Here is an 18,492-nt window from a genome sequence, read left to right as displayed (position 1 = left end):
CTGTGCATGCTCCTGATGAGGTGGCGGACGGCCTCCTGAGGGATCTCCTCCCAGACCTGGACTAAAACATCTGCCAACTCCTGGACAGTCTGTGGTGCAACTTGACGTTGGTGGATAGAGCGAGACATGATGTCCCAGCTGTGCTCAATTGGATTCAGGTCTGAGGAACGGGCAGGCCAGTCCATAGCATCAATGCCTTCGTCTTGCAGGAACTGCTGACACACTCCAGCCACATGAGGTCTAGCATTGTCTTGCATTAGGAGGAACCCAGGGCCAACCGCACCAGCATTTGGTCTCACAAGGGGTCTGAGGATCTCATCTCCATACTTAATGGCAGTCAGGCTACCTCTGGCGAGCACATGGAGGGCTGTGCGGCCCTCCAAAGAAATGCCACCCCACACCATTACTGACCCAATGCCAAACCGGTCATGCTGGAGGATGTTGCAGGCAGCAGAACGTTCTCCACGGCGTCTCCAGACTCTGTCACGTCTGTCACATGTGCTCAGTGTGAACCTGCTTTCATCTGTGAAGAGCACAGGGCGCCAGTGGCGAATTTGCCAATCTTGGGGTTCTCTGGCAAATGCCAAACGTCCTGCACGGTGTTGGACTGTAAGCACAACCCCCACCTGTGGACGTCGGGCCCTCATATCACCCTCATGGAGTCTGTTTCTGACCGTTTGAGCAGACACATGCACATTTGTGGCCTGCTGGAGGTCATTTTGCAGGGCTCTGGCAGTGCTCCTCCTGTTCCTCCTTGCACAAAGGCAGAGGTAGCGGTCCTGCTGCTGGGTTGTTGCCCTCCTACGGCCTCCTCCATGTCTCCTGATGTACTGGCTTGTCTCCTGGTAGCGCCTCCATGCTCTGGACACTACGCTGACAGACACAGCAAACCTTCTTGCCACAGCTTGCATTGATGTGCCATCCTGGATAAGCTGCACTACCTGAGCCACTTGTGTGGGTTGTAGACTCCGTCTCATGCTACCACTAGAGTGAAAGCACCGCCAGCATTCAAAATTGACCAAAACATCAGCCAGGAAGCATAGGCACTGAGAAGTGGTCTGTGGTCACCACCTGCATTTCCATGGGCAAGAATAGAACTTTGTTTTTTTCTGGAACAGACATGCACATATATTGATGCAGACACCTTATGGTGTGCTGTCCACTTTGCAGCCCCATTGAAATGAATGGGTCAGCATTCGATCAGCAAAAAATGCTAATCGGATCAAACAACAACCAAAAAACATGTGCATGATGCTGAGTGCAGTACTTTATTAGCAGTATGCCCAATCACAAAAATGAGGTTTGGGATGTTCACTGAGCGGTGAGAAGGTATGTAAATGAGCTCTTGGCAAGCTCTGCCACCAGATGTAAGGCAGCTATCCTATAGGTCAGGGATGCTCAACCTGCGGCTCTCCAACTGTTGCAAAACTACAACTCCCACCATGCCCTTGCTGTGGGCTGATAGCTGTAGGCTGTCTGGGCATGCTGGGAATTGTAGTTTTGCAACAGCTGGAGGGCCGCAGGTTGGGCATCCCTGCTATAAGCCAATATTCGACCCTGTAAATAGGACCTTGAGACATGACTCGGATATTAAATAAGCCAGCACCTCATCTGCAGACAGCTGTTTCGGGGCGATTGCCCCTCATCAGTGCAGAGCAGAGAGGCCTAGGTCAGGATGTGTGTGACTGTGACCTTACCGAAGAGAGATTATTTTATTTTTTTGGGCAAACAAATTTGTGGCCTTTTCTGTGCGATCTGTACGTGTCCAATCCTATAACCACCACTATTCAGTAGAACAAAGATAATGGGAAAAGAGAAAACTTCATGTACTGAAGGCCCAAGGTGGCAGGATAAGCATTGAAGGAGTCATGGAACTCCATTTCTTCTGCTGATGTAGACCAAGGCATACAGAACTATACCGCATGTGAATGCTATCTTCTCTTGTTGCTGGAGATCAAAGCAGCGGACCCATCTTATTGCAGTGAAAAGCTGGTTGATGCATATTGTCAAAGGACAGGAGTTGGGTAATGTTTCTACTAATGTGATGTTTCTTTCATTCAGAGTATTGTGCGCTGTGATGAAGACGAGGCCCACGTAGCATCAGTATACTGCACTGTGTGTGCAACCCATCTGTGTGCCGACTGCTCCTTGCACACCCACTCCACGAAGACACTGGCCAAACACAGACGCGTGCCCTTAGCTGACAAACCTTATGAGAAGACCCTTTGCACCCAACATCAAGTCCACGCCATTGAGTTTGTGTGCTTAGCAGATGGCTGCCAGACCAGCCCCTTGATGTGCTGCGTCTGCAAAGAGTATGGCAAACACCAGGGGCACAAGGTAAGGAAGGGATGACGGTGTGCTTTCTTCTCAGGTTGCTTTAGTCTTACAATTTATGTGGATTTTCAATGGACATTATACATTTGCAGCAGATATTTGTCTAAGCTAAAGTAAGCTGAACATAGACAGTGGCTGATGGGGAGACTCCTTCAGGCATCTCTGCTAGTCATGGGGGTTGCAGATCGGCAGGGACCGGGGGTAGTCCTTTCCACGGTGGTTGAAATAGCTGATATATTTACAACATGAAACACACTGTTGAGGAATATGAAAACACCCCCAATTCCAACTATTGGCCACCCATGGTCGCCATCTTTTAGATATTAGATTAGTTTAGCAAATTTGAAGTCGCACACATTGGTATATTTCAGCACAAAATTGAAGCTTAAAAGGGTTGTCTCACTTTAGCAAATGTCATTGATTATGTAGAGGAAGTTAATACAAGGCACTTATTGATGTAATATTATTATCCATATTGCTTCCTTTGCTGGCTGGATTCATTTTTCTATCACATTATACACTGCTTGTTTCCATGGTTACGACCACGCTGCTACTGTGGTCATGCTTGCACACAATTGGAAAAGGCACTAGCCTATGTGCGCTCCCATGGTCCCAGCCACCTATAGTAAGCAAGCACGACCACCAGTGTATAAAGGGTAACTGTCATGTTTTCATCCAAAAAAATCAATTTTAGCATATGTTACTGCTAAGCAGCATTATGTATAAAGCAATCTTTAGTTTCTTCACATACCACTGTTATCTTTTGAGTTTTTTCCTTAGTTACAGCTGTTTAAACATTTACAATATGAGGACCTTCTCAAGGTGGCTCCTCTGCCAGTTCTCTGAGGCCAAAACTGCTTTCCCTCACTTTCCATATACACTTGCTGTAGCCAGCAGCTTCTTACCAGCCAATCAGATTGAATTACTGAGAGACACGCCTCCTCACTCTGAAGCCTAATGCAGGCATGCAGTGTGAAGGACCGCCCCTCCGTCTTCCTGTCTTCTTAGCCAGAGACAGACAAGCCATAGCAACGGTCTTTTAAGGGGGCAGTGGAAAGGGACAGAGGACATTAATGAAAGCTGTTATAAGGTAATTGCAGATCTTGACAGTTACCCTTTAATCCAGCCAGCAAAGAAAGCAACATGGATAATAACAATACATCAGTAAGTGCCTTGTATTAACTTCCTCTTCATGATGAATGCCATTTACTGAAGTGAGACAACCAATCAAAGCCTATGGACATCACTGGGGTGAGGTACCTCCATTCTGGGGGTACAGAATTAGTTGATTGCATCACTTAACTGATGTGTGTTTTTGCTTTGTTTTTTTCCCCATATAAAGCATGCTGTTCTGGAAACTGAAGCAAGCCAGATCCGGGCCTCCATATTGGACATGGCACATTGTATAAGAAGCTTCACAGAAGAGATCTCTGAGTATTCCAGAAAACTCACCGGCATCGTCCAGCAGATTGAAGGTGGAGAGCAGATTGTAGAAGACGGAATTGGAATGGCGCACACTGAACATGTAGGCATCGTATGATTTCAGTGACTGCAGGCCATGATCTTGTAGTTATGATAGCGGGGTCCTCGTTAATAGATATCGAACCCAAATACTTACAGATATTTCATGTATGACATAAGCTTGACAAAAAGAGGACCATACTAGTGTTTAGTATCTCAAGGTCACACCTAATAATAATTCTTAGTATAGGATGTGAGGAAGTGACAGGAAACAAATGAATATTCTGGATTAGAAGAGTCTAGAATACATTTTAGTGCATTACTCCTTTCTTATTCAGAATTTTCTCTAAATGGTAAAATGGTGCAAAATAAGTTTCCTCAAACCCATTATCTACTGCATCATTGTGCTTTTTATTTCATCCCTTTGCTTAAAACGAATGTCTCCCTTTTTAACACCAGGTTGATTTTAGACATTGTGGGGTGATTAATTTCCTAATATGTCTTTAAAAATGGTGTTTTAACGTTAAAAAACAAAACCCTGATTTATACAATAGGTAATTTTCTGATGACCGATTCCCTGTTGATGGTCTACCCTCAGAATAGGTCATCTATATCTGATCGAGGAGGTTTAACTCCTGGCATCCCAGGCAGTTGGCTGCTTGAAGGGGTTGCGGCGCTTGGACAAGACTGTGACCCCCTTCCTCGATCTGTGATGTCAAGTCTATCAGTTATCTGGTCTTTCTGCAGCTCTGTCTGATTCAAGTGACTGGGCACTATACGTTGTACAGCGCGGTCTCGGTATGCTATGGAGACGCCCATTCTAACAGCAAATCTGCAGTGTAAATGGAAGTCGGACCCCTACAGATCAGATGTTGATGGCTTATCTTGAGCACAGATTATCAATATTAAAGTCCCAGGAAGCCCCTTCAGGGACTTGTTGGGGCCATGTGCAGGCCCTCCCAGACAGCTTTTCCCACCATGCTGAGGTCTCAGAAGTTCTCCCTGCTAATTATTTACAGCTTTCCCAGGCACTTCACTGGAAATGCAGCACGCATGCGTTTTATAAAACCGGATGGCATGATAAATCATTCGCTGTGTTTGGCACTAATCTATGTTCCTTATTCTGGTAGGTCCCTGGCACGGCAGAGAATGCCCGCTCTTGCGTCCGAGCATATTTTTCAGATCTGCATGAAACTCTCTGCCGCCAAGAAGAAATGGCGCTTAGTGTGGTTGACGCTCACGTGCGAGAACAGCTCATCTGGCTGCGGCAGCAACAAGAGAACATGACCATCCTGCTATCGGAGGTGTCCACTGCGTGTCTTCACTGTGAGAAGGCCTTGCAGCAGGTATTTGGATTGCAGCACATGCTGGTTAGCATTCAGTATCACAGAGAACAGACTACAGCGTTAGGCCTCATGCACACGGCCGTTGATTTGGTCCGCAAACTGCGGCTCTGACGCGGACCCATTCACTTCAATGGGGCCGCAAAAGATGCGGACAGCACTCCGTGTGCTGTCTGCATCCGTTGCTCCGTTCCGTGGTCCGCAAATAAAATACAACCTGTCCTGTTCTTGTCCGCGTTTTGCGGACAAGAATAGGCAGGTATCTCAATGGCGGTCCGTGCCGTTCCGCAAATTGCGGAACGCAAACGGACGCCATCCGTGTTTTGCGGATCTGCGATTTGCGGACCGCAAAACACACAACGGTCGTGTGCATAAGGCCTTAGGCTAATGCAGTGGAAAATGTGCCCATAGTAACCATTTGGGTTGGAAAACTGCTATCTGATTGCACACATTGTGAGTTTCTCTTCATGGGTGGCATATTCTAATAACGCCACGCGTTGTCACACAGGATGACTGCCGAGTGGTGCTGGCCAAGCAAGAGATCACACGACTGCTGGAGACTCTCCAGAAACAGCAGCAGCAGTTCACAGAGTTGGCCGATCACATCCAGCTCGATGCTAGTATTCCTGTCACTTTCACAAAGGTAAGTAGGACGATGTGTTGTGCTGTTTGATGGGGAGTGGGACTGAGGAATGTTACAGGCATTGTCCCATTTGAACAACCCCTTGCCATATACTCTACCTGTAAGGAGATATCGAAAAGCAAGAGTTGTGTGAGCAGCACAGCGCTTTAAGTAGTTGCGGTGTGCCAGCGGCTGTAGACGCGATCCACCATCCAAAAGATAAAAAATAAAAAAATTCCAAAGCACTCCCCAAAAAAGTAAATTGAAAGTAGTATTCTTTAATCACCAGACAGCATAGATATATAGGGGCACATTGCCTGGGACCCCTCTGTTGGTGGAGAGTAACTGCAAAGGGAGGGGATTACTGTATTCTGATCTAAGTGTTCAGTTGATCGCCGCCACAGCTGCATTTATAAAGGGTGTTGTCCAGAAATCCCCCTTTACTAATGGGTGCAGTGATCCTTCAGTAAGGGATCATGGGTTTACATATGGACTTTGTATGGTTATACACTAACAGTATTTTTCGTTTCCAGGACAACAGAGTTCACATTGGCCCTAAAATGGAAATCCGTGTGGTGACCTTAGGTCTAGACGGAGCAGGAAAAACAACCATCTTGTTTAAACTGAAACAGGATGAATTCATGCAACCGATCCCTACAATTGGTTAGTAAGACTTTATAAAGGGAATAAATCTGAAGCCAAAATTATACTTATAAAATTTATATAAGTGATAGCATATCTTAGTCCTCCTAGTTTATTATTTTATTTTACTGATATAGCGCTGACATATTCTGCAGAGCTTTACAGACATTAGCATCATGCTGTCCCCAGTGGGGCTCACAATCTAAATGTCCCTATCAGTATGTCTTTGGAGTGCGGGAGGAAACCCAGGGAGAACATACAATCTCCATGCACATGCATGGTCGGATTTGAACCTAGGACCCCAATGAACCACTGTGCTGCCCATGCCCACCTTTTGAAGTGCATTTTTTGGGTCAGAGGTGCATTTTTCAAAACAGAGCAACCAGTTTTTCTCCGATAAGCCTTTTTTTTTTTCTCTTTTTTTGATGCTTTAAAAAGTAATATGCTAGGGCTAGGCAGGCAAAAACTGCTATTTAAAAATATCAGAATTGAGCGGCTGAGATATAATTACACCTGCTCATCGTTGTAGTTGCGATGGCGAGCAGGTAAACAATGAAGGGAAGGGAGTACTCGCACGGAGCATGGCCTTCTCTTAAAACAGCTGTTTGAAGAGGTCATGGCGCTCCGATGAGTTCTGTAGCTGCCGTCGCATTCATCAGTCACATGGACTATGTGCGGCTCAGTCCCATTTAAGTGGTTAGGGCTGAGCAGTAATACCAAGCACTGTCAGTCACTATACAAGGTACAGCGCTGTGCTTGGAATGCTGTGAGAAGGGCAGCATAGTTGACGGGGATGCCGGGAATTGGACCCCCATGATTAGATATTGATGACCTGTCCTGACCTGTGCTCCCCAAAAACCCCTTTAACAATAATTTTAGTTCCGACTTATGGACATTTCTTCCTGAAACATTTTAATGTTTTCTTTTTAAAGGTTTTAATGTTGAAACAGTTGAATATAAAAACTTAAAGTTTACAATATGGGATGTTGGCGGCAAACACAAGCTGAGGCCCCTATGGAAGCATTATTACCTTAATACACAAGGTGAGTGTGACCGGATTAACAGGGGCTGTCATTGACACGTGAAATATCGAATTGTCATGTTTAAAGATCATCGGCCTAAACCACAGTAAAGTAATCCACTACAGACTGCAAATTTAAAGGGAACCTGTCATCAACGTTATGCTGACCTCACTGAGCGCAGCATCAATTAATGACCGAAATGCGGATTTCAGCGGTGTGTCACTCATGAGCTAAAAGTAAGTGGTTGCCGAGAACCAGCATCATAACCATTGCAGCCCAGGCCTTGAAAAGAGTCAAATCTACCTGAGAAGAGTCCTGGTTATTCACAATCTCCTGCTCTCCTGTCCATCTGCTGATGATCGGCAGTTCTCTCCTAGAGAGAAAGGGAGAAAACTAGGTAGAAGACTGTCAGTCATCAGCAGGTGGGCAGCGAGAGCAGGAATTCATGGATAACCAGGACTCTTCTCAGGTGGCCGGGACTCTTTTCCAGGCCCAGTCTGCAATAATTGTGATGTTGGTTCTCGGCAACCACTTACTTGTAACTTATAAATGACCGATCGCTGAAATCAACTCGCCGGTCTCTGCTTTATACTGCCGTTAGTTCAGGCAGCATAAAGTTGATGACAGGTTCCCTTTAAGGGATAGCGCACGTGTAATATATATTCATTATTATTTCACTAACTTCATTCATACTGTGTGCAGTTTGTGAAAAATATCCAGGTAACTGTCCACAAGTTACTGATGGTTTTGGGGTGTCTAGCGTGAAGAAAATATTCCCAATCAGATCGGTTACTGCTGCGTTTGTAGGAAAAGAACCGCTTGATTGGCAGCAGCAGTCATTTATTTCAGGATGTATTGGCGATATTCTTACTTTAGGTTCGGAATAATTTCCAGCTACTGTTTCTGGCTACCTGCACACGGTTGCAGACTGTCTTTCAGATATCCCGCACAAATTTCCGTGCATTTCCGTACCAAAAAATGCATGTGTTACTTGCTGTTTTTCATACGGTTTTACAGTAGATCTCACCCTTGCATTAAAAAGGGTGAAATCCGCACACAAAAACAGCGCAAGGAATTGACATGCTGTGGATTTCAAAATCGTTATGGCAGGTCAATTTCCACACCGAAAAAAAAAGCAAAGTGTACGTGAGATTTGTCTAATACCATACACTTTGCTGGTACTATATTACTCTACTGTTTTTCCGCATAAAAATCTGAACGGAAAAACTGTGCATAAACCTCAACATGCGCAGGTAGCCTCAGATAGGGTCCGCATTGCTTCATGTAAACCCAGCCTTGACTGACTTTAGCCTTCTTTTTCGGCTAAAGAACTACCCTCTCATGTTTAATTTTTTTTTTTTCAGTGTAATTTTTTTTTTAATTGAGAGTACAGCATTGGAATCATACACCTAACCCTCTCATGTTAATAGGCGCAGCTTACGCCCTTTTTATTTATTTTTTCCCCATTTCTGATTTTCCAGCTGTAGTATTTGTAATAGACAGCAGTCACCGAGACCGGGTCACTGAGGCTCATAGTGAACTGGCAAAGCTACTCACCGAAAAGGAACTGCGTGATGCCCTGCTCTTAATATTCGCCAATAAACAGGTAACTGTTCTGTCTTGACTGTCATAGCCTCAGCTCTGATATCTGTACACTACTTGTTCATCAAACAGACTTCTTGAGGCAGCGAGGGGATGGCCCCGTTACTCAAGAGGCTTCCCTTCCCCTTGATTGACAGGGCCAGACAGCTAGCCGACCCTGTCAATGTCGCTCCTGCACCATTGCTCCTAACAGGATCTGCTGCTGCCACCAGTACAGTGTGGATAGCGACTGTCCCTGGAAACGTAATGGCGCATGCGCAGTTTGTATGTGCTCTGCTCTGGTATGCCCATACGCTTGCAATGCTACAAGGAGCAACAGCTCATGAGCGAGGTTGACAGGGCTTGTCAATCAAGGGGGAGTGGGGAGCCTCTTGAGCAGCAGTGCCAGCCCCTCACTGCTGAAGAACTGTGATGAACAAATCGATTTGCTCATGTCTAGTATGGAGCCTTCTGCTTCCACTCTGCACACTGTATGGTTTGCAGCACCCATTGTAGCTGTTCAGTAGAGGTTCTGGGCGTCGGACGCCTCACTAATCGGATATTGATGACTTGTCCAATATCACAGGTTATCAATATCTGCAGCCTGGACAACTCTTAAAGGGCTTCTGTCACCCCCAAAACACATAATTTTTTTTTTTTTGGGCTTGTTAAAAATCCTTATTTAACTACTATTCCCTATATAGGGATCTTACCTTTTGTCTGTGGCTTCTTTTCCTTAAAAAACGGTCTTTTAAAATATGCAAATCACTTCACTACCAGCAAGTAGGGCGTCTACTTGCTGGTAGCCGCCACAAAAAACAGCCCCCTCCTCCTTTTGATTGACAGGGCCAGCGAGCGCTCTCCTCCACCGGCTGGCCCTGTCATTTCAAATCCCGCGCCTGTCTTCATTCGGCGCAGGTGCTCTGAGAGGAGGAGGCTCGCCTCCTCAGCACGCCTGTGGCAATGAATTCTTCTCTTTCGGTGACGTCATCGGCGCAGGCGCACTGAGGGAGTGCTGAGGAGGCGAGAGTCCTCCTCAGTGCTCCTGCGCCGAATGAAGACAGGCGCGGGATTTGAAATGCTGAAAGGGCCAGCCGGAGGAGGAGAGCGCTCACTGGCCCTGTCAATCAACAGGAGGAGGGAGCTGTTTTTTGCGTTGGCGACCAGCAAGTAGACGCCCTACTTGCTGGTAGTGAAGTGATTTGCATATTTTAAAAGATCGTTTTTTAAGGAAAAGAAGCCACAGACAAAGGCAAGAGTCCTATGTAGGGAATAGCCGTTAAATAAGGATTTTAACAAGCCCAAAGAAAAAATAATGTGTTTTGGGGGTGACAGAAGCCCTTTAACCACTTCCCGCAACTGTAACGCTGAAAGGAGTCATTGCGGCGGCTCCCCCAGGCTACGCAAACGCCGATTTGGCGTCATCTCGCGTGAGCCGAGATTTCCTGTGAACGCGCGTTCACAGGATCGGAAGATAAGCGAGTGGATCTCCAGCCTGCCAGCGGCGATGGTTCGCTGGCAGGCTGGAGATGTGATTTTTTTTTTTTTTAACCCCTAACAGGTATATTAGACGCTGTTTTGATAACAGCATCTAATATACCTGCTACCTGGTCCTCTGGTGGTCCCCTTTGTTTGGATCGACCACCAGAGGACACAGGTAGCTCAGCAATATGTAGCACCAAGCACTACACTACACCACCCCCCCTGTCACTTATTAACCCCTTATTAGCCCCTAATCACCCCATATAGACTCCCTGATCACCCCCCTGTCATTGATCACCCCCCTGTAAAGCTCCATTCAGACGTCCGCATGATTTTTACGGTTCCACTGATAGATGGATTGGATCCGCAAAACGCATACGGACGTCTGAATGGAGCCTTACAGGGGTGTGATCAATTACGGGGGTGATCACCCCATATAGACTCCCTGATCACCCCCCTGTCATTGATCACCCCCCTGTAAGGCTGCATTCAGATGTCCGTATGATTTTTACGGATCCACTGATACATGGATCGGATCCGCAAAACACATATGGACATCTGAATGGAGCCTTATAGGGGGGTGATCAATGACAGGGGGGTGATCACCCCATATAGAGACTCCCTGATCACCCCCCTGTCATTGATCACCCCCCTGTAAGGCTCCATTCAGACATTTTTTTTGGCCCAAGTTAGCGGAAATTATTTTTTTTTTTCTTACAAAGTCTCATATTCCACTAACTTGTGTCAAAAAATAAAATCTCACATGAACTTACCATACCCCTCACGGAATCCAAATGCGTAAAATTTTTAGACATTTATATTCCAGACTTCTTCTCATGCTTTAGGGCCCCTAGAATGCCAGGGCAGTATAAATACCCCACATGTGACCCCGCATGGGTATATGTAAAATGACACCCCAAAACACATTGCCCAACTTCTCCTGAGTACGGCGATACCACATGTGTGACACTTTTTTGCAGCCTAGATGCGCAAAGGGGCCCACATTCATTTTATGAGGGCATTTTTAGACATTTGGATCCCAGACTTCTTCTCACGCTTTAGGGCCCCTAGAATGCCAGGGCAGTATAAATACCCCACATGTGACCCCATTTTGGAAAGAAGACACCCCAAGGTATTCCGTGAGGGGCATATTGAGTCCATGAAAGATTGAAATTTTTGTCCCAAGTTAGCGGAAAGGGAGACTTTGTAAGAAAAAAAATATATATATCAATTTCCGCTAACTTGTGCCAAAAAAAAAAAAATTTCTATGAACTCGCCATGCCCCTCATTGAATACCTTGGGGTGTCTTCTTTCCAAAATGGGGTCACTTGTGGGGTAGTTATACTGCCCTGGCATTTTAGGGGCCGAATGCGTGAGAAGTGGTTTGAAATCAAAATCTGTAAAAAATGGCCGGTGAAATCCGAAAGGTGCTCTTTGGAATGTGGGCCCCTTTGCCCACCTAGGCTGCAAAAAAGTGTCACACATGTGGTATCGCTGTACTCAGGAGAAGTTGGGCAATGTGTTTTGGGGTGTAATTTTACATATACCCATGCTGGGTGAGATAAATATCTTGGCAAAAGACAACTTTTCCCATTTTTTTTTTTTTTTTTTTTTTTTTTTTATACAAAGTTGGCATTTGACCAAGATATTTATCTCACCCAGCATGGGTATATGTAAAATGACACCCCAAAACACATTGCCCAACTTCTCCTGAGTATGGAGATACCACATGTGTGACACTTTTTTGCAGCCTAGGTGGGCAAAGGGGCCCACATTCCAAAGAGCACCTTTCGGATTTCACCGGTCATTTTTTACACATTTTGATTTCAAACTACTTACCACACATTTGGGCCCCTAGAATGCCAGGGCAGTATAACTACCCCACAAGTGACCCCATTTTGGAAAGAAGACACCCCAAGGTATTCGCTGATGGGCATAGTGAGTTCATGGAAGTTTTTATTTTTTGTCACAAGTTAGTGGAATATGAGACTTTGTAAGAAAAAAATAAAATAAAAAAAATCATCATTTTCCACTAACTTGTGACAAAAAATAAAAAGTTCTATGAACTCACTATGCCCATCAGCGAATACCTTAGGGTGTCTACTTTCCGAAATGGGGTCATTTGTGGGGTGTTTCTACTGTCTGACCATTGTAGAACCTCAGGAAACATGACAGGTGCTCAGAAAGTCAGAGCTGCTTCAAAAAGCGGAAATTCACATTTTTGTACCATAGTTTGTAAACGCTATAACTTTTACCCAAACCATTTTTTTTTTTTTTACCCAAACTTTTTTTTTTATCAAAGACATGAAAGTGAAAAATGTCTTTTTTTTGCAAAAAAATCGTTAAATTTCGATTAACAAAAAAAGTAAAAATGTCAGCAGCAATGAAATACCACCAAATGAAAGCTCTATTAGTGAGAAGAAAAGGAGGTAAAATTCATTTGGGTGGTAAGTTGCATGACCGAGCAATAAACCGCTAAAGTTGTGGAGTGCCGATTTGTAAAAAAGGGCCTGGTCACTAGGGGGGTATAAACCTGTGGTCCTTAAGTGGTTAAGGTCAGCACTGACACTTTAGAGCAGGGGTGGGGAACATATCATTTACTTAGGGGTAACAGAAATTGCACTTCAATAAAAAAAATTAAAAAAAAATTAATCCAGAACGCTGTTTGCTTGCAGCACAAAATGGCGCATGTACTATATATATATATATATATATATATATATATATATATATATATATATATATATATATAAATAATATATATATATATATATAAATAATATATATATTCAGAAAAATGAGCGGCACTCCAGAAATAAAAGCAGTGAACCCTTTATTCACACCAGTGGTGCAACGTTTCGGCTCTGGTCACGAGCCTTTCTCAAGTTGAGAAAGGCTCGTGACCAGAGCCGAAACGTTGCACCACTGGTGTGAATAAAGGGTTCACTGCTTTTATTTCTGGAGTGCCGCTCATTTTTCTGAATATATCCACCAGGGAAACCAGTCTATTCCCTTTGGGACGTGCACCCGCCTTCTCTCATTGGAGCCAGTGCCGCCATTTTTCATATATATATATATATATATATATATATATATATATATATATATTATATACACACCATTTTGACCAAATATAGCAGTGTAATTTTTAAGTTGAAAATATTATATATTTAGTTCTTAATCTGGCATTAATGGCAGCCAAGATCATCCCAGAGGGGTCCAGAAAGGGTTCACCCAGCATCCACTCTCCCTGCCTCTGCTTTCGCAACTGTCTCTTTCTTAGCCTCAGATCAGCCTCCCATCAGACCCCCAAGCTACATCCGCCTCAGAACAGACCCCCATCAAACCCCCCCAGCCTCAGATCAGCCCCAATCGGACCACCCCAATCTAAATCTGCCTTAGCTCAGACCCCCCCAGCCTTCAGATCGGACCCCCAATCCCTAAACTTACCTCCCCAGCTCTGTGTGGCACTGCCACTAGGCAGATTCACTCACCCTCCCTGGTATTCTTCCCGCCGCCTGACGTGGTACGTGTCAGGACCCAGAAGAAGACCAGGTAAGGTGAGTACCGCCAGCGCAGCGCTGTTCTCGCCTTCCTGTCGTCCACATGCTAATGACCGCGGTCATTAGCATTCGGACTATATGCTCTGGCAGGGAGCCGGGGGCCACATGCCGTTCCCCACCCCTGCTTTACAGCAATGATAACATTCCTGTCCACCAGATGCTGAGAAGGAAATAAGTCTTTCCAGTGATTCAGAATGTCCAGCTTTCCCTTGAATTATTGAAGTTTGCCAAATTATCAGAATTAGGAGAGAATAATTAATCTAATAAGACAAAGGTCTGCAAGGATATAAGGCACTATCGGTAAAATAAATGTAGCATTTCCAACTATCTGTAAGCTGCCCTCTCGCAGACTACAGGCTCTAATGAGTGAAGTGGGCTCTCTGGTTTATATTGCTATTCCTACCTGTACCCCCCAAACTTGCAAATATCTAAAAATTAAAGTTGGTAGCACATGAATATACACTATTTGGCAATACAATCAGTACAGAGGGGCCCAAGTCAAGTTCTGAGGTTAAAACTTCTTCCTGAGGATTGCTGGCTGTACTCGGCCTACGTCACATTAGCATGCACTATATCCTCCGTTTCTGTGCATGTACGTATGACTGTCTTATGTTTTCTTGCAGGATGTCGCAGGTGCCCTATCAGTGGAAGAAATGACCGAGCTCTTGAGCCTTCACAAACTGTGCTGTGGCCGCAGCTGGTATATCCAGGGCTGTGATGCCAGGAGTGGCATGGGGCTATATGACGGCCTTGACTGGTTGTCCAGGCAGCTGGTAGCTGCGGGGGTACTGGATGTCGCTTAAGTATGAGCAAGTGGTGGTTCATTTGGTGAATGTGTTATTTCAGTAACTCGCTTCTAAGAAAATGTTGCGCCGTTTCAGCGTACATTGCGGCTAATGTCATACGGACTTCTTATGTGTCCGTGTATTTCAATGTGAACGTCTATGAAATAACCATCATTACATTACGTCTTAGAAGCTGATTCGCCTACATATAATGAATGTTGTGGGGAGTAGACGTCCTGCGGGTCAAATTAGGAATGCTGCGGGCGGCGTTCAAAGGACAGGAGGTGGCAGGTTACTTATATTTACTTTACATGACGGCCGCATCCTACAGCTGTAAGGGTTGTCTGGTCTCGGTTTAGAAAAGGCTCATTCTTTTTACAATAGAAACCATGTCTAATATATAGACTTTTGTGTTTCAGTTCTTTTCCTTTTTCCGGATACATGCTTGCTGTGTCAATGAATGGAAACACTTAGGCCCTGATTTACCAAGTCATTTATGTACCATGTCATATATGACAAGACACAGCCCCCTTCATGAATGACTTGCCTTCTCCGGGCAGTCTGTGCGCCGGCTTGAAATCTATGGCAGCTCGGAGCTGCTGTAGATTTCAGTCACCGTTGCTAAAAAAGACGCAATGGCATTTTGCGAAACCTGGTTTTCACCCCTTAATGTTTACGTCTTGAGACCGAAAAGCTTACAGACCTGATTCTTGCTGCTGAGAGTTTGCTACAATTTATCAGTCGTCTGAAAGCGATCTACATTAGCAGCGCAAGAGTTTTCTACAATGCACTCATGTAGGTAAGAGCAAGCAGGCCGGAGTCCTGGCTACTTACATACTGATAGGTCATTAGTATCAGATCGGTGGGGGACCGACATCCAGCACCCACACCAGTCGCCAGAAATTATACAGTGGATGGAAGACTGGTGTAAGGCTAGGGCTACACGACAATAAGTTGCGCGACACTTAGGGCAAAACTACACTGCAACATGTGTTGTGCGACATTGATGTCGCACCAATGTTGCGCGACAATTTTTGTAATGATAGTCTACGGTGTCGCACTCCGACATACTGCGACGTGACCGTTGCAGAAAAATCTATCTATAGACTATCATTAAAATTGTTGCGTGACATTGGTGCGACAAAATGTCGCCGTGTAGCCCTAGCCTAATGCTTCTCAGCTCTTGAATGGCAGCTGAGCTGCAGTACCCTGCCACAGCCACTATATAGTTGTGCTTCCGGCTCCATCCCTGTAGCTTCCTGCGCTAGAGGCTCGTCGGGGGGCGCGCTGGGTGTCGGGCAACAACTGATCCAGTATTGAAGACCGATCCTGAGGATAGGCCATCAATGTCAAAGTACCAGAAAACCTCAGTAACTAGCAAAATATTACCTACAAGATACACTGTAGCAAACATGCAGCTGTGTGGTATCAGGTCAGTATATGAGTAATGAGTGTCTTTTATTAATTGACAAAAAAAACAGGTTGGAAAGGGATAAATAATTGAAACCCAAAACTGCATAACTTTCCATTATACAAACAACATAAAGGTGAAGTCCACCTTTTACCAACATGTTTTAGGTCCAACATTTTGTGCTAATTTTGTTTAACACTAAGTTAACACCACCATCCAGCTCCAAATCGTTTGAGTAGCTGTACGGAATAATGATAAAGGTCTCACTGTCTGCAGTCACAACTAAGGGGGAGCTTACTGCATTCTGATAAAAACTTAGTGATGACGTGCCATTCCCATCCACATGACCATTGTAGCCAGTCACAGGCCTCACTGCAGCGTTCACATGCCGAACTGGCATACGTGACCCCTTAGGCCAGTGGTTGGCTGCAGTGGTGATGTGGGTGGGAGCAAAACTTCACCACTGTGGAAGTCCCCTGCCTTTTATGTCCTTTTTACTTTCTAGTCAGACAGCCCCTTTTATTTACGGAGTTGAATGAGCAGTATTGAGTCAGCTCACAAGTTCCCCCTAGTGGTGGCTGCAGGCAGATCTAATTGTATCATTTAACACTGAAGGGGCTTTAGAGCTTTGTATCCAAATGATTGCGCTCCGACTGCTATACTTAAAAATTAATCAGCACAGAATTTTAGAGTTTAGAATAAAATAAAAAATAAAAACAGTATGTACAGGTGAACATTCACTTTACACTCTAATTATGTAAAACTGGAACACCCCCTTAAGGCTCCATTCACACGTCCGTGGTGTGTTGCGGATCCGCAAAACACCCGCACGGCACCCCTATAGAAATGCCTATTCTTGTCCGCAAGCTGCGGACAAGAATAGGACATGTTCTATCTTTTGCGGACCTGAAGATCGGGGCCGCGCTCTGCAAATGCGGATGCTGACAGACACTGTGTGCTGTCCGCATCCATTCCGTCCCCATTGAAAATGAATGGGTCCGCACCCGTTCCGCAAAATTGCGGACCCATTTGCGGATGTGTGAATGGAGCCTAACATCTGATTGCGAAGAAAAGGAAAGGGGATGACGTTCTCCTTAAAGAGCTTCTCCAGGAATTAAAAAAATGAAAATACTTAAATATTATTTTATAATAAATATATTCACAAATACCTTTCATTAGTTATAATGGCTTGTTTTGTCTAGGGAGCAATCATTAGGAGAAATAAAATGGCCGCCGTCCTATCAGTATACACAAAACCTGTCCTAATCACTGACAGGAGGACAAGTTACTCCTCTCTGCTCTGCTTGTCAGGAATCATGAGCCTGAACACAGGTAAATCTCTGTGGGAATGGAGGAGATGAGGAGACATGAGAGGAGGGTGAGGTGTGGCTAAGGAGCAGCAGCACTTGTTTACAGTCTCCATTACCACAGTCTGTCCTCTATGTACTTTATGTCTCCTCATGAACTAAATCACCCAGAGATTCAGCTAAAGTTCTTATCTGTATTCAGGATCGTAATCCCTGACAAGTAGAGAGGAGGAGGATGAGGCAGCTCTTTACCTCAGTGTTGTAAAGTAACTTGTCCTCATGTGTGATCAAGACAGGTTTTGTGTGAACTAATGGGACAGCAGCCATTTTGTTTCCCCTGATTGCTCCCCAGACAAAACGAGCCATTTATAAATAATGAAAGCTATTTGAGAATATATTTTATAATAAAGTAATATTTAAGTATTTTCATTTTCTTAATTCCTGGAGAACCCCTTTTAATAATGTCGCTGTAGTAAGAGTAGAATTAAAGGGTTTCTACCACCTCATTTTGACCTATTTAGCTCTCAGACACTAGTGATCTGCTAGTGTCTGATCTACCTAACAATGCTATTCTCAGACCTGTGTGTGGATCCGTTTCACTAAAAAACGAACTTTTATTAATATGCTAATGAGCCTCTAGGTGCTATGGGGGCATCTTTTCAGCACCTAGAGGCTCGGTCTACTCACATTGTATGCCGCCCCGCTCGTCCGTTAAGCCCGCCCATCTCCTCTTGAATGCCATCCTCCATCTGAGCCAGTGGACGAATTCTCGCGCCTGCGCCGTGCGCGTCTGTATTCAGCGCAGTGAATGTCTGACCGCTCCCTGCACAGACATCTCCACTGCGCAGATGACCGAGATGTCTGTGCAAGCAGCGGTCAGACATTCACTGCGCCTGCGCAGGCGCGAGAATTCGTCCACTGGCTCAGATGGAGGAT

At 45.0% G+C, this 18,492-nt stretch overlaps 1 protein-coding gene across 2 annotated transcripts in view; it reads left to right on the top strand.

The window, feature by feature from the left end:
* The window catches only part of TRIM23 (tripartite motif containing 23), a 36,498-nt gene extending 20,546 nt beyond the window's left edge, over positions 1-15,952 (top strand). For both annotated transcript variants that reach the window (XM_040421339.1, XM_040421338.1), the window contains exons 4-11: positions 2,062-2,340; positions 3,680-3,862; positions 4,929-5,144; positions 5,650-5,784; positions 6,297-6,426; positions 7,338-7,448; positions 8,909-9,033; positions 14,677-15,952. In XM_040421339.1, the coding sequence (XP_040277273.1) occupies positions 2,062-2,340; positions 3,680-3,862; positions 4,929-5,144; positions 5,650-5,784; positions 6,297-6,426; positions 7,338-7,448; positions 8,909-9,033; positions 14,677-14,856 (1,359 nt within the window). In that variant the 3' untranslated portion in view covers positions 14,857-15,952. The remainder of the gene's footprint in view (positions 1-2,061; positions 2,341-3,679; positions 3,863-4,928; positions 5,145-5,649; positions 5,785-6,296; positions 6,427-7,337; positions 7,449-8,908; positions 9,034-14,676) is intronic.
* Positions 15,953-18,492: the final 2,540 nt, after the last annotated feature.

Source organism: Bufo bufo, chromosome 2 (assembly GCF_905171765.1).
Source record: "Bufo bufo chromosome 2, aBufBuf1.1, whole genome shotgun sequence".
NCBI lineage: Eukaryota > Metazoa > Chordata > Amphibia > Anura > Bufonidae > Bufo > Bufo bufo.
Note: the sequence above shows the minus strand (reverse complement) of the source record. Positions and strands in the feature narration are given on the sequence as shown.